This window comes from Hipposideros armiger, unplaced genomic scaffold (assembly GCF_001890085.2).
Source record: "Hipposideros armiger isolate ML-2016 unplaced genomic scaffold, ASM189008v1 scaffold_42, whole genome shotgun sequence".
Classification (NCBI taxonomy): Eukaryota; Metazoa; Chordata; class Mammalia; order Chiroptera; family Hipposideridae; genus Hipposideros; species Hipposideros armiger.
Genome location: NW_017731392.1, coordinates 4457974 through 4477010, shown reverse-complemented (window position 1 = coordinate 4477010; position 19037 = coordinate 4457974). Strand labels below are relative to the sequence as shown.

The 19037-nt window shown below is 38.2% G+C and overlaps 1 protein-coding gene and 1 pseudogene across 7 annotated transcripts in view; both read right to left on the bottom strand.

Annotated features, from left to right (window-relative positions):
- The window catches only part of ZNF518A (zinc finger protein 518A), a 55155-nt gene extending 36488 nt beyond the window's left edge, over positions 1 to 18667 (bottom strand). Inside the window, exons 1-5 of one of the 7 annotated variants that reach the window (XM_019639058.1) lie at positions 18573 to 18663; positions 18291 to 18416; positions 15733 to 15815; positions 14516 to 14622; positions 3715 to 3865 (exon numbers count right to left, since the gene is read on the bottom strand). In XM_019639058.1, the coding sequence (XP_019494603.1) occupies positions 3715 to 3865; positions 14516 to 14612 (248 nt within the window). In that variant the 5' untranslated portion in view covers positions 14613 to 14622; positions 15733 to 15815; positions 18291 to 18416; positions 18573 to 18663. Of the gene's footprint in view, positions 1 to 3714; positions 3866 to 14515; positions 14623 to 15732; positions 15816 to 17758; positions 17874 to 18281; positions 18417 to 18572 lie in introns of those variants that run through there. The other 6 variants (XM_019639056.1, XM_019639051.1, XM_019639055.1 and 3 more) reach the window with 6 other exon arrangements.
- LOC109380945 (heterogeneous nuclear ribonucleoprotein A1-like) lies at positions 599 to 1738 on the bottom strand (annotated as a pseudogene).
- Positions 18668 to 19037: the final 370 nt, after the last annotated feature.

Below are 19037 nucleotides of genomic sequence, written 5' to 3'. Positions count from 1 at the left end.
AGGCTGTAAAAATAAAGTGAGACATTAATTCTTGAAAAGCGCTTCTCTGTCTCCGCGTTCTTTCCTTGCCGACTCCGTCTCCACCTAAGGGAACCCCTGGACTTGTGGGAGCCGGTCTCCCGCATGGTACCATAATTTAATTTAGATATATTGCATAGGATGTCACAACAATCATTAATAACCAAATAAACTCCATGACTCTGCTTAGATGACTCTTTTAATGGTGAGCTCCAGATCACCAACAGTAACTGTCAATTCAACTACACCAAGGTTTCTGAAGACAATGGCTTCTGACTAAGCCCAAGCAGGTTGTAAATAAATTTCAAATGGAACCTGGCATCATCCTGAAGGGATTCTAACTTCACACTGTTGGGGTAATTTACCAAGATGGCTTCAGAGTAGACTAACTTTACACGGCACATTAAAAAAAAAAGGCACATTTATTCAGCCTCATGATCAGACTATTACATTTTGCAATCAACAGCATGGGTGCAAAAAAAAAATCTATATTAAAACCCTTTGTTGGAATGCTTTATACCTTACACAGAAACTAAAATAACCTGTTATACAATTAGTCACAAATACAGTCCTCGAGTTTTTTGCCCATACACATGAGCATTGTCTAAAACATGTCGTCTTTGTAGCAGTTAGTCCCTGCCACCATTGTGCTTGACTGAGTTCACAAATCTGTTGTAACCTGTATCTTCCTTGTCACTTCTCTGGCTCTCCTCTCCTGCTAAGCTTTGTTTCCTGGCAGTAATTAAAACCTTCCACCACTGCCATAGCTACTGCTGCTGCTGCTGGCACCGCCATAGCCACCTTGGTTTCATGGTTTGGCAAAGTATTGACCTCCACCACCATAGGGGCCAGAGCTTCTGCCTCCAAAGTTTCCTCCTTTCATGGGTCTAAAATTTGAAGACTGATTGTTGTAACTGCCAAAATCGTTGTAGCTTCCCACCTCCAAAATTGCTTCCATCATTACCAAATCCATTATAGCCATCCCCACTGCCACCATGTCCTCCACACAACGACTACCACCACCAAAGCCACCTCGACCACTGAAGTTTCCTCCACGACCAAAGTTGTCATTCCCACCAAAACCACCTCCTTGACCACCAATGAAGTTTCCAGAACCACTTCGACGTCTTTGGCTGGATGAAGCACTAGCCATCTCTTGCTTAGATAGGGCTTTCCTTACGTCACGGTTGTGGCCATTCACAGGATGGTATTTCTGAATGACAGTCTTGTCTACAGAGTCATGGTCATCAAAGGTTACAAAGGCAAAGCCTCTCTTCTTGCCACTGCCTCGGTCAGTCATGATTTCAATCACTTCAATTTTCCCACGTGTTCAAAATCATCCCTTAGGTTATGTTCTTCAGTATCTTCTTTAATACCACCAACAAAAATCTGTTTCACAGTTAAGTGGGCACCAGGTCTTTGAGAATCTTCTCTTGAGACAGCCTTCTTTGGTTCCACAACTCTACCAACCACCTTGCGTGGCCTTGCCTTCATAGCTGTACCCACCTCCTCCACAGTGGCATAGGTGACAAACCCAAAGCCTCTGGAGCGCTTGGTGTTTGGGTCTCTCATCACCACACAGTCTGTGAGCGTTCCCCATTGCTCAAAATGGCTCCTCAGACTCTCATCTGTTGTTTCAAAGCTCAAACCTGAGGAAGAGCTTCTGCAGCTGTTCAGGCTGTTTGGGAGACCCTGACTTAGACATGACGACCACGGGAGGGGAGACTTTAACGATGCTTACTCGGTGGCGTCTACCGACAGAAAGCTCTATTATTATATATAACTAAGGGCAACTGTATCATGAGTTTCATTATAAAAGGCAAAGTGCTTCTTACAGTAATGTCACAATTCTCCAAAAATATGCATGTATAATGCTAAAATATTACAGATTTTGATATTTCTAAATACCATTCATTCCATCTCAAAAATATTTACACAAGTGAAAATTTTTCCTATAAGAAAACACATATCCCAATGTCTGACAACCAGTATAAAAATATGATTTTAAATAACTCAATTAACTAACACTAATAAATATATACTATGAATGTGAGGCATTTTGATGGGTGCTAGAGATTCAAAAACATGGTCCTTACCCTACTGCAACTTACAATCTAAAAAAAGGAGGCAGGGGCCGGCCGAGTGGCGCGATGGTTAAGAACTCGCTTGGGATGCCAGAGGGCCCCGGTTCGGATCCCACATATGAGGGCCAGTGACACTGCCCTCTACAGCTAAGATGCTGAACAACAGCTCAACCTGGAGCTGAGCTGCCATGAGTCGCCGGCGACGGCGTAGGCTGCAGTCCCTGTGGCAGTGGGTTGCCATGGGCTACCATGTGTAGCCAGCAGCCAGCGTGAGTGGCCAGCAGCCAGCGTGAGCAGCCAGCAGCCGCAGTGAGCGGCCATCCAGAAACTGGCGACTGATCTGCCTCGCCAGGGAAGAGCGCAATGATGGTGACAACTTGGGCCAGTGAAGCAACGTCCTCCACAACTAGATTGAAGAACAAAACGACAGCAACTTGTCTGTTCCCCTTCCCCCAATTCCCCAGCACTGTTCCCATCCCCCCAATTCCCCAATAAAAATCTTTAAAAAAAAAATAAATAAATAAAAAAATAAAAAAAGGAGGCAGGACATATACGTTAATATATTGCTTATTCAGAGTTGATCATCCAGGAAACTCACCCTTCCAGGACATAAAAAGTATGAAATAACTAAGTAGGATGCATGGCAGCCAAACCAGATGCCACAAAGTTTACCCATTAAACTGTATGCCCTTTCCTCATAGGCAAAACAAAGCTGATACAAGGGACCAGCTTATTATTAAGAAATCCACTTAGCTATTACTTAAGTTTGATAACTGCTAAATAATTAATGTTGAATGCCAATATTTTTTATATTTAATGTATGGCATATACAATACAGCATGAGGGGAGTTTGTGTATTTTACATAGTTTGGGGTTTATTTCCTCTCAACTTTTAAATTTGGAGAATCTATTTTGTCTTCAACTGTGTTCAACCTGTGTAGTATATAGAAGCAATCAAAATGATACCTGGTAGCAAATTATACTAGGGCTGCTACCTTTGCAGAAAAATGTATTGCATGTTGTGAACATATCAAATAACATCAGCAAAGAGAAATTTTACTAAATTTTAATCTTACAACCTATTAGTCAATGAATGTTCTTTTCATTAGTCTAATCTCTACCCCATCAATAAGGATTACTGATTTTAAATCTCCTATTACAACTACTGCCATCTATCTATGTATTATTTCCTTATAAAACTTGACCAACATCTCATCAAGTCTTGAAATGATACCATTTCTATAAAGTATGACTGGCCCTTTAAAGTAACCTGGAGAGTTTCCTGCATCAAGATGGAAACTTAAGCCATTTGATTTCCTTCCCCTCCCAACTGCCTACTGAAACACAATCTAAAATTAAATAAATTAAGAAAATCCTACAAAAATCCTAGAAACTAGAAAAATATTCCACACACATACTGCAAGGTATTTGGTAGGAAATGGTCCAGAGAGAAGAGTGAAAACAAATGTGGACCGACTGCCAAGCACCCCTTTAAAAGAGGACTACTAGGAGACATTCATTCAACCAGTATTTAATCGGTATCTATCTGTTTTGCCCACAGTAAGGAAATGAGTAACATAATTCCGAAGCCCACTCCCTCCCCTAAACATACCTTAGGAGAGGAAGTGAAGGCTTCAGAGTAAGATTGGTTGGAGCTCTCTGGGGTGACAGAGGCTCCAGCTGAGGTATGGGGAGGACAGGCTGAATCCAGAGCTTTGATCTGGGTCCAGAGGCCCACCGGATTTGGGGGTTGCTAGCACCAGCTGTCAGGAGAGATGTGAAGAAGAAATTATTTCTGAACAAAGAAAAATCTTTCTACATCACTTTCTATATCTCTATCTTCTTCTTCTTAAAAGTTCTGTCCTTTGTTCACATAGGTAAATTATTATCACCAAGCTGTCAGAAAACCATTACATTATCTTCCCCTCCCTTGCATCTAAGTAAAAACCAGAAAATCTTGGTTTATGCTCTAAAAATTTATCTCAACTGCCAATGCCATCAAGAAAGATAAGTAGGCAGAAACATTACTGGATGCAGTGGCTCAAAAAGGAGCAAATACTTGGAACACTCAAAGAAACCTTTTTATTACTTTTTATTTTATTTCTTTTTAATTGGGGAGTTGGGGGAGAGGAACAGTGTTGGTGAATTGGGGCAAGGGACCAGCCAAGTTGTTGTTCTTCAATCTTAGTTGTGGAGGGCACCAGTCACCATTTGGCCTCTAAGCTCAAGTGCCATGTTCAATCTTAGTTGAGGGTGGGCATAGCCACCATCCCATGTGGGAGTCGACCCAGCAGCCTTGTTGTTAAGAGCACATGCTCTATCCACTGAGCCATCCGGTGGCAGCTCAGCTCAAGGTGCCGAGTTCAGTCTTATTTGCAGGCAGGCGTAGCCCACCATCAAACAGGCAGTCTTGTTGTTAGGAGCACATGCTTTCACCAGCTGAGCTATCCTGCCACCTGCTAGCAGCTCAGCAGCAGCTCAGCTCAGGCGCAGTGTCACTGGCCTATGTGGGAATCGAACTGGAGGCCCTGTTGCTCAGAGCTTGCACTCTTAAGCTAACTCTTAACCAGCTGAGCCACTCGGCTGGCCCCTAAAATCTCTTTTCTATTGTCCAACCCAGCAGTGAAAAACAGTAACTACAATGAAAGTTACTGTAGGAAAAAAGAGAAAGCTTAAAAAAAAATCAATTAATAATTGGCGATCTCATTAAGACCTGAAATAACAGACTGGAAAAAAAAATAATAAAAACAAAACAAAAACCCCAAGAACGTACTGCCATGAAAGAACAAAATAGATGGGAAAGAAATAATGATTTCGAAAACAAGAAAAAAATTACATCAAGTTTTTGTTTTGTTTTTTAAGACCTGAATTTTCAAAATCAAAGGCTCCTCAAATGCCTGGCAAGATTATTAGTATGGGAAGATAAAGCTCAGTGTCTATAATTTATCCCAGTAAAATTTTTTAGTTTAAAAGATAAAAATGAGGGCCGGCCGAGTGGCTCAGTTGGTTAAGAGCACGAGCTCTGAGCAACAGGGTCACCAGTTCGATTCCCACATGGGCCAGTGAGCTGCGCCCGAGCTGAGCTGCCACTGAGCTGCCAACAGGTGGCAGGGTGGCTCAGCTGGTGAGAGCACGTGCTCCTAACAACAAGGTCGCAGGTTTGACTCCCTCCTGCATGGGATGGTGGGCATAGCCCACCATCAACTAAGATTGAACACGGCACCTTGAGCTGAGTGGCCGCGAGCTGTCGTCAGATGGCCAGATGGTGACTGGACTTGGGAGTTGAGCTAGCTGCGCCCTACACAACTAAGATCGAAGGACAACTTGGCTGTTCCCCTTCCCCAATTCCCCAACACTATTCCCCTTCCCCAACTCAATTAAATCTTTAAAAAAAAAAAAGGTAAAAATGAAATGTAAAAAAAATAAAGGTGAAAAAGAAGAGTTACCTAAAAAGGTATTTGAATTTCCATCAGCAATGCCAACTTTAACCAGACAGCAATATTAATCAGGTATTTTATTCACAATTCTGTATGCTAGAGACAATGAAATAACATTTACAGAGTTCTGAGGGGTAAGATTTCACCCCAGAATTAACTCTATACCCAAGAAAACTCTTAAATATGAGGAGAAAATACAATCTTAGATATGCAAAGATTCAGAGAATATATCACATATGTACTCTTTCTGAAAAAAAGTTTTAAATACTTCAGCAAAATAAATTTTCAATAAGTACTAAAAAAAAGAAATAATGTGAGATAAAAGAAATATCTGTCAACATAAAAATCTACAAAATAATAAATAAATGTAAATATTTTGTTCATACAGTTAAGAAAGGAGAAAAGACTGGGGAAGGGGTACATTTGCAACATGATAAATATATAAGAAGCCCTTAAAGAAAAATTAACAATGGGAAACAGGAGAAGTGACAATAGCAACAAAATTCTAGATGCTGGAAAGCAGATAAGCAGCAAAGGACCTTGCTGATCCAAGAAAACAATCCCAGGCAGACAATCTTCAATAGCATTAGGAACTAGCAGCACCAACTAACAGAAACAGGAAAGGACGAGTAAACTAAAATAAAGAGAAATGTGGAGAAAAGTGCTTGAGTTTTGGTTAGATGCTAAGATTCCCTTCCCTACTCCATAATACCAGGTAACTGCTATTCCACCACCACAGCAGGTCTGTAGGTTTATTCTCTGCAGAAAGTAAAACAGAATCTCTGAAATAGGGGATACCAGACACACCTGAGTGGGAACCATACGAAAAGCAAGAGTATTAAATAACCATATACATATGAGACCCAAACCTCATCCCAAACCACCTTTTTCTCCTAGGTTGCTTCCTAGGCTAAAACAGTGCTACTAAAAATACGGCATATTGATAGTCCATGAATTGTTTGTCACTATTCCATGACAATAAATGTACAAAAACTGAGTGAAAGTAAGCATGTAGAGACTATTACAGCAATTTTAGAGTTAAGTTTATGTCTGTTGAATCTAACAATAAAAATCTGGACTCATTTGATATGCCTTCATTTTTAAAATTTCATTTTCCAGTAGTAGAGGCACTATGATATATTAATGATAGGAACAGCATCTGGGGAGAAAGTATGGAACTTTTAATTCACTTCCAGAAATGTATCCTAAAGGTACATTTAGGATATCCCCAAAATTAACAATCAGAGATGTTCATTGCAGCATTGTTTACAAAATCACAAAATTAAAAATAACTAAATGTCCACAAAAATAAATTATGGTATTTTCTTTCAATGAAATATTATTCAATTTTTAAAACAATACATTATAAACAAGCATTTAGAAGATATCCAAGATGCACTAAGGGAAAAAACAGAAAACAGACAGTAGATATATTAGGTTTTAATTTATTCAACTATCGATAGACGGATAGAGAATGGATGGATAAACAGACACACGAACCCAAAAAACTCACAGTAAACAGTCAATCCATCGGATATACATAAAAGTGTTTATAGTGATTACTGGTTATCCTTAGTTCGGTGTTTTTTAAATTGTTGTCCTTGGACCACAACATATGACCTCTACACTGGCATACTGTACTTCATTATCATAGTGTACAAGCAAATAACTACGTGTGGATGTAAGGAGAATGACAGTCTCTGCCTCTAGACCATGACATTACGAAACTTTATCAAAAATGGCATGAAGCCAAGAAAATTTTGAAATTTCAAACAGAAGCAAGTGACTTTTGTGGTAAACCAACTGAGTTTTTCCTAGAGAGACTTCAAATAGTAAACCTGAGCCAGTACAAAATTGATGGTGGAGAAGAAATAAAAATAAAATAGGTATTATTCAATGTTGTATTCCTCATATCAACACACAGGTACCCAACCACACCACTGCAGGAAAGCTTGTAACAATGGCCACAAAGTTAATGGCAAACATAACACTCAGAGAATGAAGAATTAGGCTATTAGATGCCATTCATGTTTTATAAATTCACGCTTTAAGAGAAGTGATTTTTTATTTAACAATTTGTGAGCCATGATGTTACCTAAAAAGTAAGTAGAAAGAACTGGTGCCACCAGAACAGCAGCTACAGGTGCAATGTTTTTATACAAATGAAAAGTTACAGGTCTTTTACATAGAAAACAAATGATATTCAATTAATATGCTTCATGACCTTGGGGTACACTGTTAAAAGAAAAAGAAATAGTAAAAGTTACAACATCAATCTTTTTTTTCTATATACTACACAAAGAAAGGAATAGCAAGTATAATGCTGAACTATTTTTTAATTAGTTAAGCATATCATTCTTTAATAAAGTTCTGGTTTTAATCTGACAGAATTTTATTTAGAATTTACTTTTTTGATATTATCTTTAGCAGTTCTGCTATTGGTACTACAGAGACTTTTTTAAAAGAATCAGAGTACTTTCTACCATTTCACCTGCTCTAGAATATTTGATTACATGAGAATCGCCTGTTCCTTAAAATTACATGGACTGCACCACCACCACCACAGGAGGCTGTTAATTCTTTAGACTTTAGGCCTTACAACTTTACAAGTTCTTCTATGGTTTCTGGGCCCTTCGGGTTTGCTTGGGTCACTTCTGGCAATTTATATTTTCCTTCAAAATAATCAATTTCCTTCACATTTTCTAAGTATACTCTCAATCACTTTTTATAATATATCCTAAAAATAAAAGCACAACAGTATCACTTAAATGATAGGAAAAAGATTAAGTAAATTATAGAACATTTACATGAAAACATTATGAAGAGGTGGATGTATTGAACTGACTTAGAAAGCTATTTATGGTGCATTTTTTTGTCTTTAAAAAAGGAAGTTGAAGATTAAGACAAGAACGCATTTCTAAATTAAGAGGAAAGATCCTCATTTTTGTATCAGAGGAAAGGTCCTATGTTTATATAAACATAGACAAATCATAGAGAGACATCCTCCAAACTACTGAAAACAGGTCAATTTTTTTTAAAAGTAATGACATCATGGCATAGCAACAAAACAAAACAAAAAAACAATTAAAACAATAGGGAGAGAATCATCAGCTCTTCTAGGTACCCTGATTGAAACCAAGAGGGCAATGTCACTGCAAATCTTTACTGAGGCCTGGCCGTATATTCCTGCCCCTGAATTCTAGGAAATCCTGTATCTTTAAAATAAGTCCCCATTTTGGGAGGGGGGTTATCACTTTGTGAGGGGTGTAAATGTCTAACTATTACATTGTTTTGTACACCTTAATTAAGACATTTAGTTGATAGATCAATGTTGACTGTGTTTACTTCACAGAAAAGTACATGATTCTTTAAAGAGTAAGGGGACTTAAATATGCAAGAAGGAGCAAAGGTTATCTAGAACAGAAAACCAAAACAAATGTTGGAAGAAAAGCATTTTTCTCTTACAACACTGCAGGATCTAGATCAAAGAGAGAACGTATAACAGGGAGGTTAAATTAAGTCAAGAACAGACTATATAGAGGGCAGATCTGAACCTTGACATGAAAGGTAACCAAGAACCACTGTTAGTTCACAAGCAGAAAGAAGTTATAAAAGCACTATTTTAGAATAATATCTTAGGAATATTATTAGAATGGTACTAGAAAGGAAGATACAATGGAGAGAGAGTAAAAATAGAAGTGAGAAAATTAGAGGACTAACTGATAATCCAAATAAAAAGTGAGAATCCAGAGAACTGGCACAGTTAACACAGGTTAGGAATCCCACAGTAGGTACAGAGACATTTTAAAAAGACAATTCCCAAAGTAAAACATCAAGGATTGGAAGAATGGAATACACTACATCAAAAAGTACCATTCCTAGAATTTTGTTTGTTTTCTACAAGTATAACAGAATTAAAAGCAAAGATGTTCTACAGTCTTTAGTGTTAGTGAAATGGTATAAAAAGAATCTATGTGCTACTCCTACATTCTAGTTGTTTAAACATTAAACAAAGAACTAAAAAACTCTATTTTAGCTTAGCCCTATTTGTGACTGAGCATACAGCTCTGTAACTTAACTGGTTACAATACAGAGATAGGAAAGCTAACATAATTAGTCATTATTCTTTATAACTATTGTATTTCTAGAGTTACCAATTTTTTCTACAGAGATAATTCAATGCAAAATGGTCATATGAATATATAAATGGATATGGAACAAAAGCAGCATGCAGCAGGAAGAGCTTACTGAAAAATAAGATTCTGCCTAAAAGGAATCGAGAACACACACACAAAAACCTAAAACTCTTTATTTTCAAACCAGATCCTATTTTAGTGCCCTTAAAATAACTACTATTTTTTTCATGACTTGGAACACACATTTTAATTTTTTTTTTTAGCTGCTCTAATTTTTTAAAAAGTTTACCTGGGGGCTATAACCTATCTTAAAACAAGTGAAAAAAAATTTTGTAGAATATATATATATATATATATATATATATATATATATGTGTATATATAAAATGAAAGCCAGCTCCCTTCGTATCGTTGTAGGCTAAAGAGCAACTTAAACACAGAAAAGAGAAAGGAAGAGTTAAGTATGCAAATGTAATTAAGTACAGATCTAGAAATGTTCAAAATGCTAGTGTACATGTGAACCACATGCCATTCAGGTAGGCAGGTGACAATGGTATAAAATTATGAAGGAGTTGAATTACAAAAGAGTATGAATTATTGAGGAAAATTAAAAATTAAAATACAGAAGCTGTTCCTGGTTCAGGTGAATCTTATGTCTTATTACTCTCTGAAACTCTGACTACTCACTATATATATATATAGAGAGAGAGAGAGAGAGAGAGAGAGAGAGAGAGAGAGAGAGATAGATACACACACACACATACACACACACATACACACACACGTGTGTACATACATACACATAAACACACACACACACACACACAGTGCCCAATATATAAGATGCTTTCTGCTCCCCGCACACATACACCTTTATCTTTGTTCATAGTTTCCTTTCACTAGGTTTGTCATCCTCTTCTATCTTGAATTCAATACTGGTCAAACTTCCTTTCTAATTCTACCTCCTGTAGGAATAGGAAACCTTCTATAACACACACTAATCTCTACCTTCTCTGAATATCCATTTAAAAGATGGCCACTGCGCACCACTTTATTACAAACTGTTTTACAGTTACATCATTTCATTTCTTGTTTTACCTCCCAAGATAATTTATAAGCTTCTTAAAGACAAGTTCTATATCATATTTCTCATTTACCCCTCACAAAAACCAAGATTGGATACTCAGGGACCTAACACATTCTTAATTCATTTATTCCTTTATTTTCAACTCAAATATCTGACTTCCTGTTATTTCAGATTAAACCACTTTACAGTAAATGCTCAGGTCATGGAAACTTTTCTTGTTGCAATGAAATTTGATTAAACACACACACACACACACACACACACACACACGAGTCAGAAATCACTTTTTTTTTTTTTAAGCTGAGCCATCCTGCCACCTGTTGGTAGCTCAGCGGTTGCTCAGCTTAGGCCAGGCATCGAACCGCTGTTGCTCAGAAGTCATCTGTCCAAAGTCAAATAAAGGCCACTGAATGTAGAAAGATCATCTTCATCTCATTCCTTTCTTCTTCCATTTGTCATTTTGCTGTGGCAGTGATTTAGGAGAATAGGGAGATTTTACTTAAGTTTGGAACACATAGGGGAGGGGGAGAATCAAAAGATTTACTGCTACTTGATTGGGAGAACATGTATCAGTATCAACATATAATAAATTTCCTCTCAGATTTCCAAAATAATATAAACTGTTGAATTTTTCTCTGGCTTTATATAACACCCATCTCTATAGATAGAAAACAAATCCCACTCCCCAGGTTTTCGCATCTTATATATGACACCACAATCCATCCAGTTACTAAACCCAGAAATCCAGCAATCATTCTTGATTTCTCTTTCCCTTCTTTCCTCACATAAATCCATAAGCAAGTCCTGTCAATTCTATCTCCATAACTCATATTGACTTCTCTCCAGCTCCACTGTCATCTAGCCCACTCTATCTTGGGTTAAAATAATAGTCTTGCTAACTGGCATTCCATGCTTCCCTCTTGCCCACCATCCTCTTCTGAATCTATTCTCCACACAGGAGCAAAGTGATCTTGATATAAATAGATCACAGTTTCCCTGCTAAAAACTCCTTAATGGCTTTCGAAGGCACTTAAAATAAAATGTAATCTCTTTGTCAAGGCCTGTACTGCAAGGAACAGTGATATCTGGTCCTGGACCTTTCTCTTCAATTTCATCTCACACCACTCTCCCCATCTGTAAATGCACTGCAGCCCGCTACCAGTCTCAGTTCTCTCTTTCCTACCTCAGGCTTTTGCACCTGCTGTTCCCTGCTTAAAATATTCTTTCTCCCGTTCTTCATAAGGCTAACCCTTCTCATTTTTTAGGTCTCAGCTCAAATTGTCACCACCTCAAAAAGGCCTTCTCCAACCTATACACCATCCTCTCCTCAAACAGAAAAAAACTCTTCTCTATTTTAGCCGCCTTGTATTTCTTTTTGTAATATTTTTTGTCTGGCAATATTTTCTTTATTTGACAATTTATTTTCTGTCTCTACTGCTGAAACAAGAGCTGCATAAGCATAAGGACATCTGTCATTTCTTTGCTGTTATCACCAGCAACTGGCATAGAGCTGAGCTTATAGCTAGTACCAAATCTGTGCCAGTCTTTTTTCTAAGCATTGGGAATACAGCAACAAACAAATCAGACAAAAATCCCTCCCCTCATGGACCTAACATTTTACTGGTTATTTAGGTAATAAAGTAAATTATATAATATAGTCAAAGGTGACAAGTGCGGTGGAAAAAAATAAAGCTGGGAATAGGCAGAACCAGAAAGTTGCCATTTAAAATATGGAGTCAGGGAAACCTCACTTGGAAAGGTCTTATTTGAGCCAAGATCTGAAGCAACTGAAGCAAACATCATTCCAAGAAAAGAAATAGTAAGTGCTGACACCCTGAGTGTGAAGTGTGCCTAAAATGTTTGGAGAATAACAAGAAGAATATCATGACTTTGGGTGGTTAACACACAATGCAATATATAGATGATGTATTATAGAATTATACACTTGAAACCTATATAATTTTATTAACCAATGTCATCCCAATAAATTTAATTTTAAAAATGAACATTTGAAATTAAAAAAAAAAAAGTTTAGTTCAGCCATGCAGAATTTGAGATCTCTAGTTGACATCCAAGTAAAATGTGGAATGTGTAGTTAAATATATGAGTATAGTAAAGAGGTCTAGGTGTAAGATAAAAACGTTGAGAGTTATTGGTGGGTACCTTTTTGTGTATATGTATTTCTGTATATAGAACTGAATGAAATCACCAATCGGTAAGTAAACAGAGAAGTCAAGCCTCGAGGGTTGAGACACAATATTACATTTAGAGGAAAAAGATGAGAAAGAACCAGCTAGCGAGAATGAAAGAATGACCAGTGAGACTAAAGGTAAATCAGGAGAGTGGTATCCTGAAAGCATGTGAAGAAAGTGTTTCCAGGATCAGGGACTGATCAACTCTGTAAAGTAATATCAGGACTGAGAATCAACCACTGGATTTAATCATTTTCCACTCTATCCTTTAATTATTCTCCATGCCTATCAAAACCCGACTTAGAAGTCAAAACCCATTTAGTTATACCTCTTTCAAGAAACCTTCCTAGACTGGACCAGCCCTCAATAACTTCCTTCCTATCAGAACTCAGACTTAAAATCCATACCATACAACTGTGCACTCATTTATGTTTTAGCTGTTTATGTTGTGTTTCATGTAATCTGGATGCCTTAACTCTAAGCCCTTTGAAGGGAAAGAACTCCTCTTATTCTTACATTTTACTAAAATACTTAGTACAGCACTGGTAATTCTCAACACATGCTTATTGATCTGTGTAACCTAAGTATACAAAAATGTGCTACTTTCGACAAAGTCCGCCATCCACTCAGCCTAGTATATATAATCCTTGACTATTCAAGCAGTTGCACATACTTGTACTTAATAGACACTTAATAAATGTTAGGTTGAATGAAGGAAGGACTGCATGCATGCATGAACAATGAAAGAATAAAGGGCATCTTTTATAAGGTTGAGGAAAGGGGCAAATTGTAGATGGATGTAAATAATCAACTTGAAGTTACAGATCTTAAATCCTTTCTGCTGCCATCCAATTCAAACTAACTTATATATTGGCCCAAGGGACTGGGAAGGATACCAGGATAGCTGGCAGAATCAAAAGAAAAACACTCATATCTCATACTACAGTCCCTAACTGAAACAAGCAATCTATGTCCATCCATCTTCCATTTCTATGTGGCTTTACTTTCTCCTACTACAGATGGGGTTCTCACAAATGTTGAGAAAGAATGTCACTAGCACCCTCTCAAATTAACAACTTTAGAGAGAAGGGAGTATTTTTCTCCTAGAATTCATACATCAATTTCAAAGGATTCTGATTGGGTCAGCTTGAGTAACAGGCAATCACTGTTGCAATAGGGATGACTAAGCTTGGGTTATAAGACTATAAGACTGATTGACAGCCCACCAACCACTCACATGGTTCCCCAAATGTAGAGATACAGAGTTGACAAAAACTCTGTGTGTGTGTGTGTGTGTGTGTGTGTGTGTGTGTGTCTTCCACCAGCCACAACCTCCAACACAATTTTAATTGACGTTTTACATTTTCAAATTGTCTGACTTTCTATAAAGCCAATATTTGTTTTCAGCTATTGCTATTACCACTTCTTGAAATGAGACCCATATGAAGCTCACTTAATTTTCTTAAGCTTCACGTCATGCACCTTCCTTCTAATATTCTAACACTTGTTTCATACAGTCATACTAATCACAATTTTAAATTTTTAGTCAGACTTTGCTCACAGTTTTTCAAGATGGAATAATCCAAATCATTTTGGTCAGTCATCACATAGCAGCCTCTTTTTACTTCATTATATTTGAAGCTTTCATTCTTCATCATATTACTTTGTCTGAGTAGTTTGGATTAAACACAGTAAAGAAAATTCTTAGCACTCAGCATTTACTTTCTCAGTTCCAGAACAACACAATACCCATGTGAATCTCATGTGGTAAGAGGTCAAACAAATGTTATATAGGAAGAAATTACACAGGCAAATAAACATATATGATAACCTGGTATCTCAATTCAGCTTTGTTGCTCTCTACTCATGGCAGTTGTTAGACATTAACTTCTAATAAAATTAAAAACCATGCCTTTGTGAAAAATGGCTCTGAAAAGAAAGCCATATGCTAGTCAAGTTCATGGAACTAAAGTAACAATTTAAGTTGGTATTGTCTATTTTGGCTATTTTAGTAGTTACATACATATTCTTACTCCTAATTTAGGATTATACTTATGGGTATACTTACTGCATTTGATGAGAGAAATTACATGATACTATGGTATCCCAGGACCTACCCAGCACAAACAGCAAGAGACTCTTGCGCTTCAAGACACTTGTGTTTCAGGGTTGGTTTTTTTTTAACAAGTGTACAATATTTTCCATTGAGTTTTCAAAGTTTTCCTTATAATACCATGGATTTGTTGGCAGATATTTTCCTTCTTTTTGTCCACACTAAGATATTTAGATGATTGTCTCCACAAAACCAGTCATAACTCTATAGTGATTACCAAGTCTTTTTGACTTATAATGTAGATGCCATTAATCATAATATAAACATACAATAAACAGTTTTTCTTTAGGTACATTACTTTGTGCTTACTAGAGCAAAACACAAAGATTCTCTGGCCATCTATATAGCTTCAAAACATCTTCTTACCATATTTATCTTCATCATTTATTACCCAAAATCCCTTAATGCCATCTTTATATTTAGAAGAATAGTTAAAATCATCTTTAGATCTCTAATGAAATGTTAAATAATAAACAGTGAAACCAAAAACTACTTTGCCACTTACATTAAAATAAAAATCCATGTGTATTTTATTTAATACCAAAAATAAAATTGTAACTTAGGAAAACTCATATACATTAACTGTTTTAATTTGTCCAAGATTAAAGCATATTAACTTACTACTTAATAGACTATATAATGTAGTACTTCAAATTTTACCATACCTCTTTCTTCAAGGAACAAAAGGCACACAATTTAATGCTTGGACAAAGCCACAATCAGGAACAGTGATCAAAAGAGGTGATATCTGGAAATAAAGATCAAAATTTTAAAACTGTTAGTAAAATATTTTTATACCATTTCAGTTATGCTTCATTTTCAACTTATGTGTATAAATTTGGAAAAATAAACCTCTCTGCACTCAGGCAAATAAGTTATCATTGAAACGCAGTGATAACGTCACAAATTTACAAAAGTCACAAAACTCAAAGCTTAGAAGGGAGACTGGAAGAGATCTAACTCGATATCTTCATTTATTACATGACCGGAAAACGAGTCTTGCCCAAAGTCACAAAGCTAGAACTAGAATCTGGATTTGATTCCACCCATCTATTCTACCACCACAATGCAACCTCTTAATACTCACTTCTGATACCTAACATCCCATGAAAATTGCTGACCATGTGAAACCAATCTGCCACACAGAACTGAAATACTCATAGCCTACACACCTGGATCAGATAACTAATAAAAATTTCAACTTTAACTTTTTTCTTCTGCATATAGAGCTTTGCCAAAAACCTGAGTAGAGTACTGCAGGAAACTGGGCAAGATTCAAGGTTTTTATCATTTAAAAAAGAAAAACAGTTGTATTAAGTGATCTAAAGCACACAATGCTTCTTCAATAAGAAAAATTCCAAACAGAAAAGTAAACAATAAAAGTACATTAAAAGGGCATGTTTAAAGTATATTTTAAAGTCAAGCTGTATATTTATGCTAAAATATATCCCCTATGGAATGTTTCAAGATATTAAAACTTTTGGGATCACAGTATGCTATTACCAGAGAGGATAGGATAGGATTTGAAGTGTGATGATGATAAAAATCTCAAGCATTTAAAAGCTCATACACTATCAATGTGCACAGTAGGTATTCATTGTGATTGCTGTCCTTTTATCCTTCCATAACACCAAATATAAAATTCTCTGAATTGATAGTTACACTTATTTTCATGGCAACAATAAGGAAAAACCTGAATGTGCAAAAAAGGTTGTTAGATACCTATATCTTATCCCTCCCTCCCCTTTTGTTAACAATTTTCTAGATAAGGGGCTCCTATTATTTACAGAATTTTAACAGAAATTAAGTCTACTACGCTGACCCTCCGTATGAAATACTAAAAATTTTCATATAATGCAGTGTCTCTATGAATTTCAGGAGAGTAGTTTTGCTGAAAGATAATGAATCCATTTCTATTGATTAGCAATGGAACTCTGAAAAATGTTAGGGTATTTCACGGAATTATCTTAATCTACCTATTCAACCCGAGGATGTTAACTTGAGAGTGCAACTCAAATCAGATCTCTTGCTGCATAAAAAACAATTCAACAATATAAGGAAACTAAGCCTAACACGCAGCTGCTCAAGTTGATGAAATTCCTACCCTGATGTCTTCATGTTTTGTGTCTTCATGTTTCATCGTGACAAGTGTACAAAGTTCAACATTCATATGAATTCCTTAAACACTGACTTTATTTTTCTAGGGAGTTTTTAAACTTTTGATAACCAAACATACCCCACGAATGTTTTCGCTAAAACAGCTTACAAACACTAAACGCCCCCAAATTGAAATCCAAGAAGAAAACTGAACCTTAACTTTTACATTTTTAACCTTAAAGCTACCATATATGTTTCGTTTGTCTACTTAAGAGTTATAACATTTTACCCTACATACATTCGCCCTATTTTCAGTCACCACAGCCATCTAGGAAGAGGCCATTTATACTTGACAATGAAGACACCATGTTGAGAGACTCAAAATGGACCCTACAAGTGAGAAAGCCGGTTACAAAGAAATCCATCTGCCACTGGGTGTGGTTGAGTTTTGCAGGGAAGACGCCTTTAGCCAACACTGCAGGAAGGAGCGCGCGTCAGAGAACTGAGCGTATCTGTAAGAAAAGACCTCCAAAGACCACAGACTGGACCCACAATGGGAAAGCCGTCGAGTAGGGCTGCAGTGGGAATGCGAACCTACAGCTTGAGGGGTGCAGTCTGAGGGTTGCCCATGTTGTCTCCACTAGCCCCGGAACGCGCCGAGCGGGTGCTTCCAGCGCCGAGTGGGTACTTCCAGCGCCGCGCACCCGGCTCCGTCCCAAACACCGCGCCCGATCCGCCCCTTCCTCCCGGGCTCCACTGCCCTTCGGGCGCGCGGAGGCACACCGTCGCCGCGTCCCGCTCCACCTCCTAGACTGTGGGACAGCGGGGAGTTGAAAAAGCCCCGACGTAAAACAAGCACATGCTAAGAGGCGGAAGGTTAGTTCTAGCAGCCTGCAACAGCACCGAGTAAAAAAGCCGACTTTCCTAGAAAAACTTTGCGGCAAGTTAGGCAAAAGCGCTGAATGGTCGGGACTATTTAACAGGCGCTTCCTAGCTCAAGAGGCGGATCCCTGAACCGGTTCGGGGGGATTCTGACGGCCCACAAATTCGCCCTTTGCCCCCTGGCAGACCCTCTAGAAGGCCCTGCATCCTAACAGATCTTGGCGGCCCCACTCACTGGGAATACCTGTCGTGCTCCCCATTGCCTGCGAGTCCCTGATGGCGGCCATTACACTTCCATCCGGGTATTGCCGGAAAGCCGATCACCGCGCTACCGGGAGCACTCGCTGAGGCGGATGGATCCGCGCTGCACCTGGGGGAAGCGGAAGAGGACGGAGGCCGGCAAGGTCCTTGCCTCGGCCTGGCGAGACTAGGCCATTTAACTGAGTTCCCCGCTGACCTCTCAAATTAGTGCGCTTCCCCAGTGCCTGCCGCCCCAGCGATTGATTCACTCTTTCCCTTTGCTCACCAATAGCTGGAAAGATCCTACTGCCAATGTAATAATAGAGAGACATCCATTCTATGCTCTTCAGAGTGGACACCATAAGCAGGAACTGTGGTCTGGGCAAGCCCTTGCTGACTGGGACTTGTCTTGATCCTGGGATTTCAATCACTTCCGGCTTTGCAAATGGCGCCTCCCCACCCCTTCATTTTGACACGCAGGTTTTGCAGCCTTTGCAGCCCATGTCAATAAACGGAGCTGCCACAAGCAGCTCTGGAAGACAGAGTGAACTCTAAACATGTACATTAATAATTTATCTGAAAACTATCCTTACAAAGTAGGGCCCCATCCCCGCCAAAAGATCCCTCCGCATGTAAGGAAGTCTTACTCCACGCCACAGGACCGGCCTGGGACAAAGAGGTCCATTAATATTATGATTGGGTTTCTCCCAAGGGCCCGTATGGCTCCTTCTCTCTTCTTTGGAGCATTTCT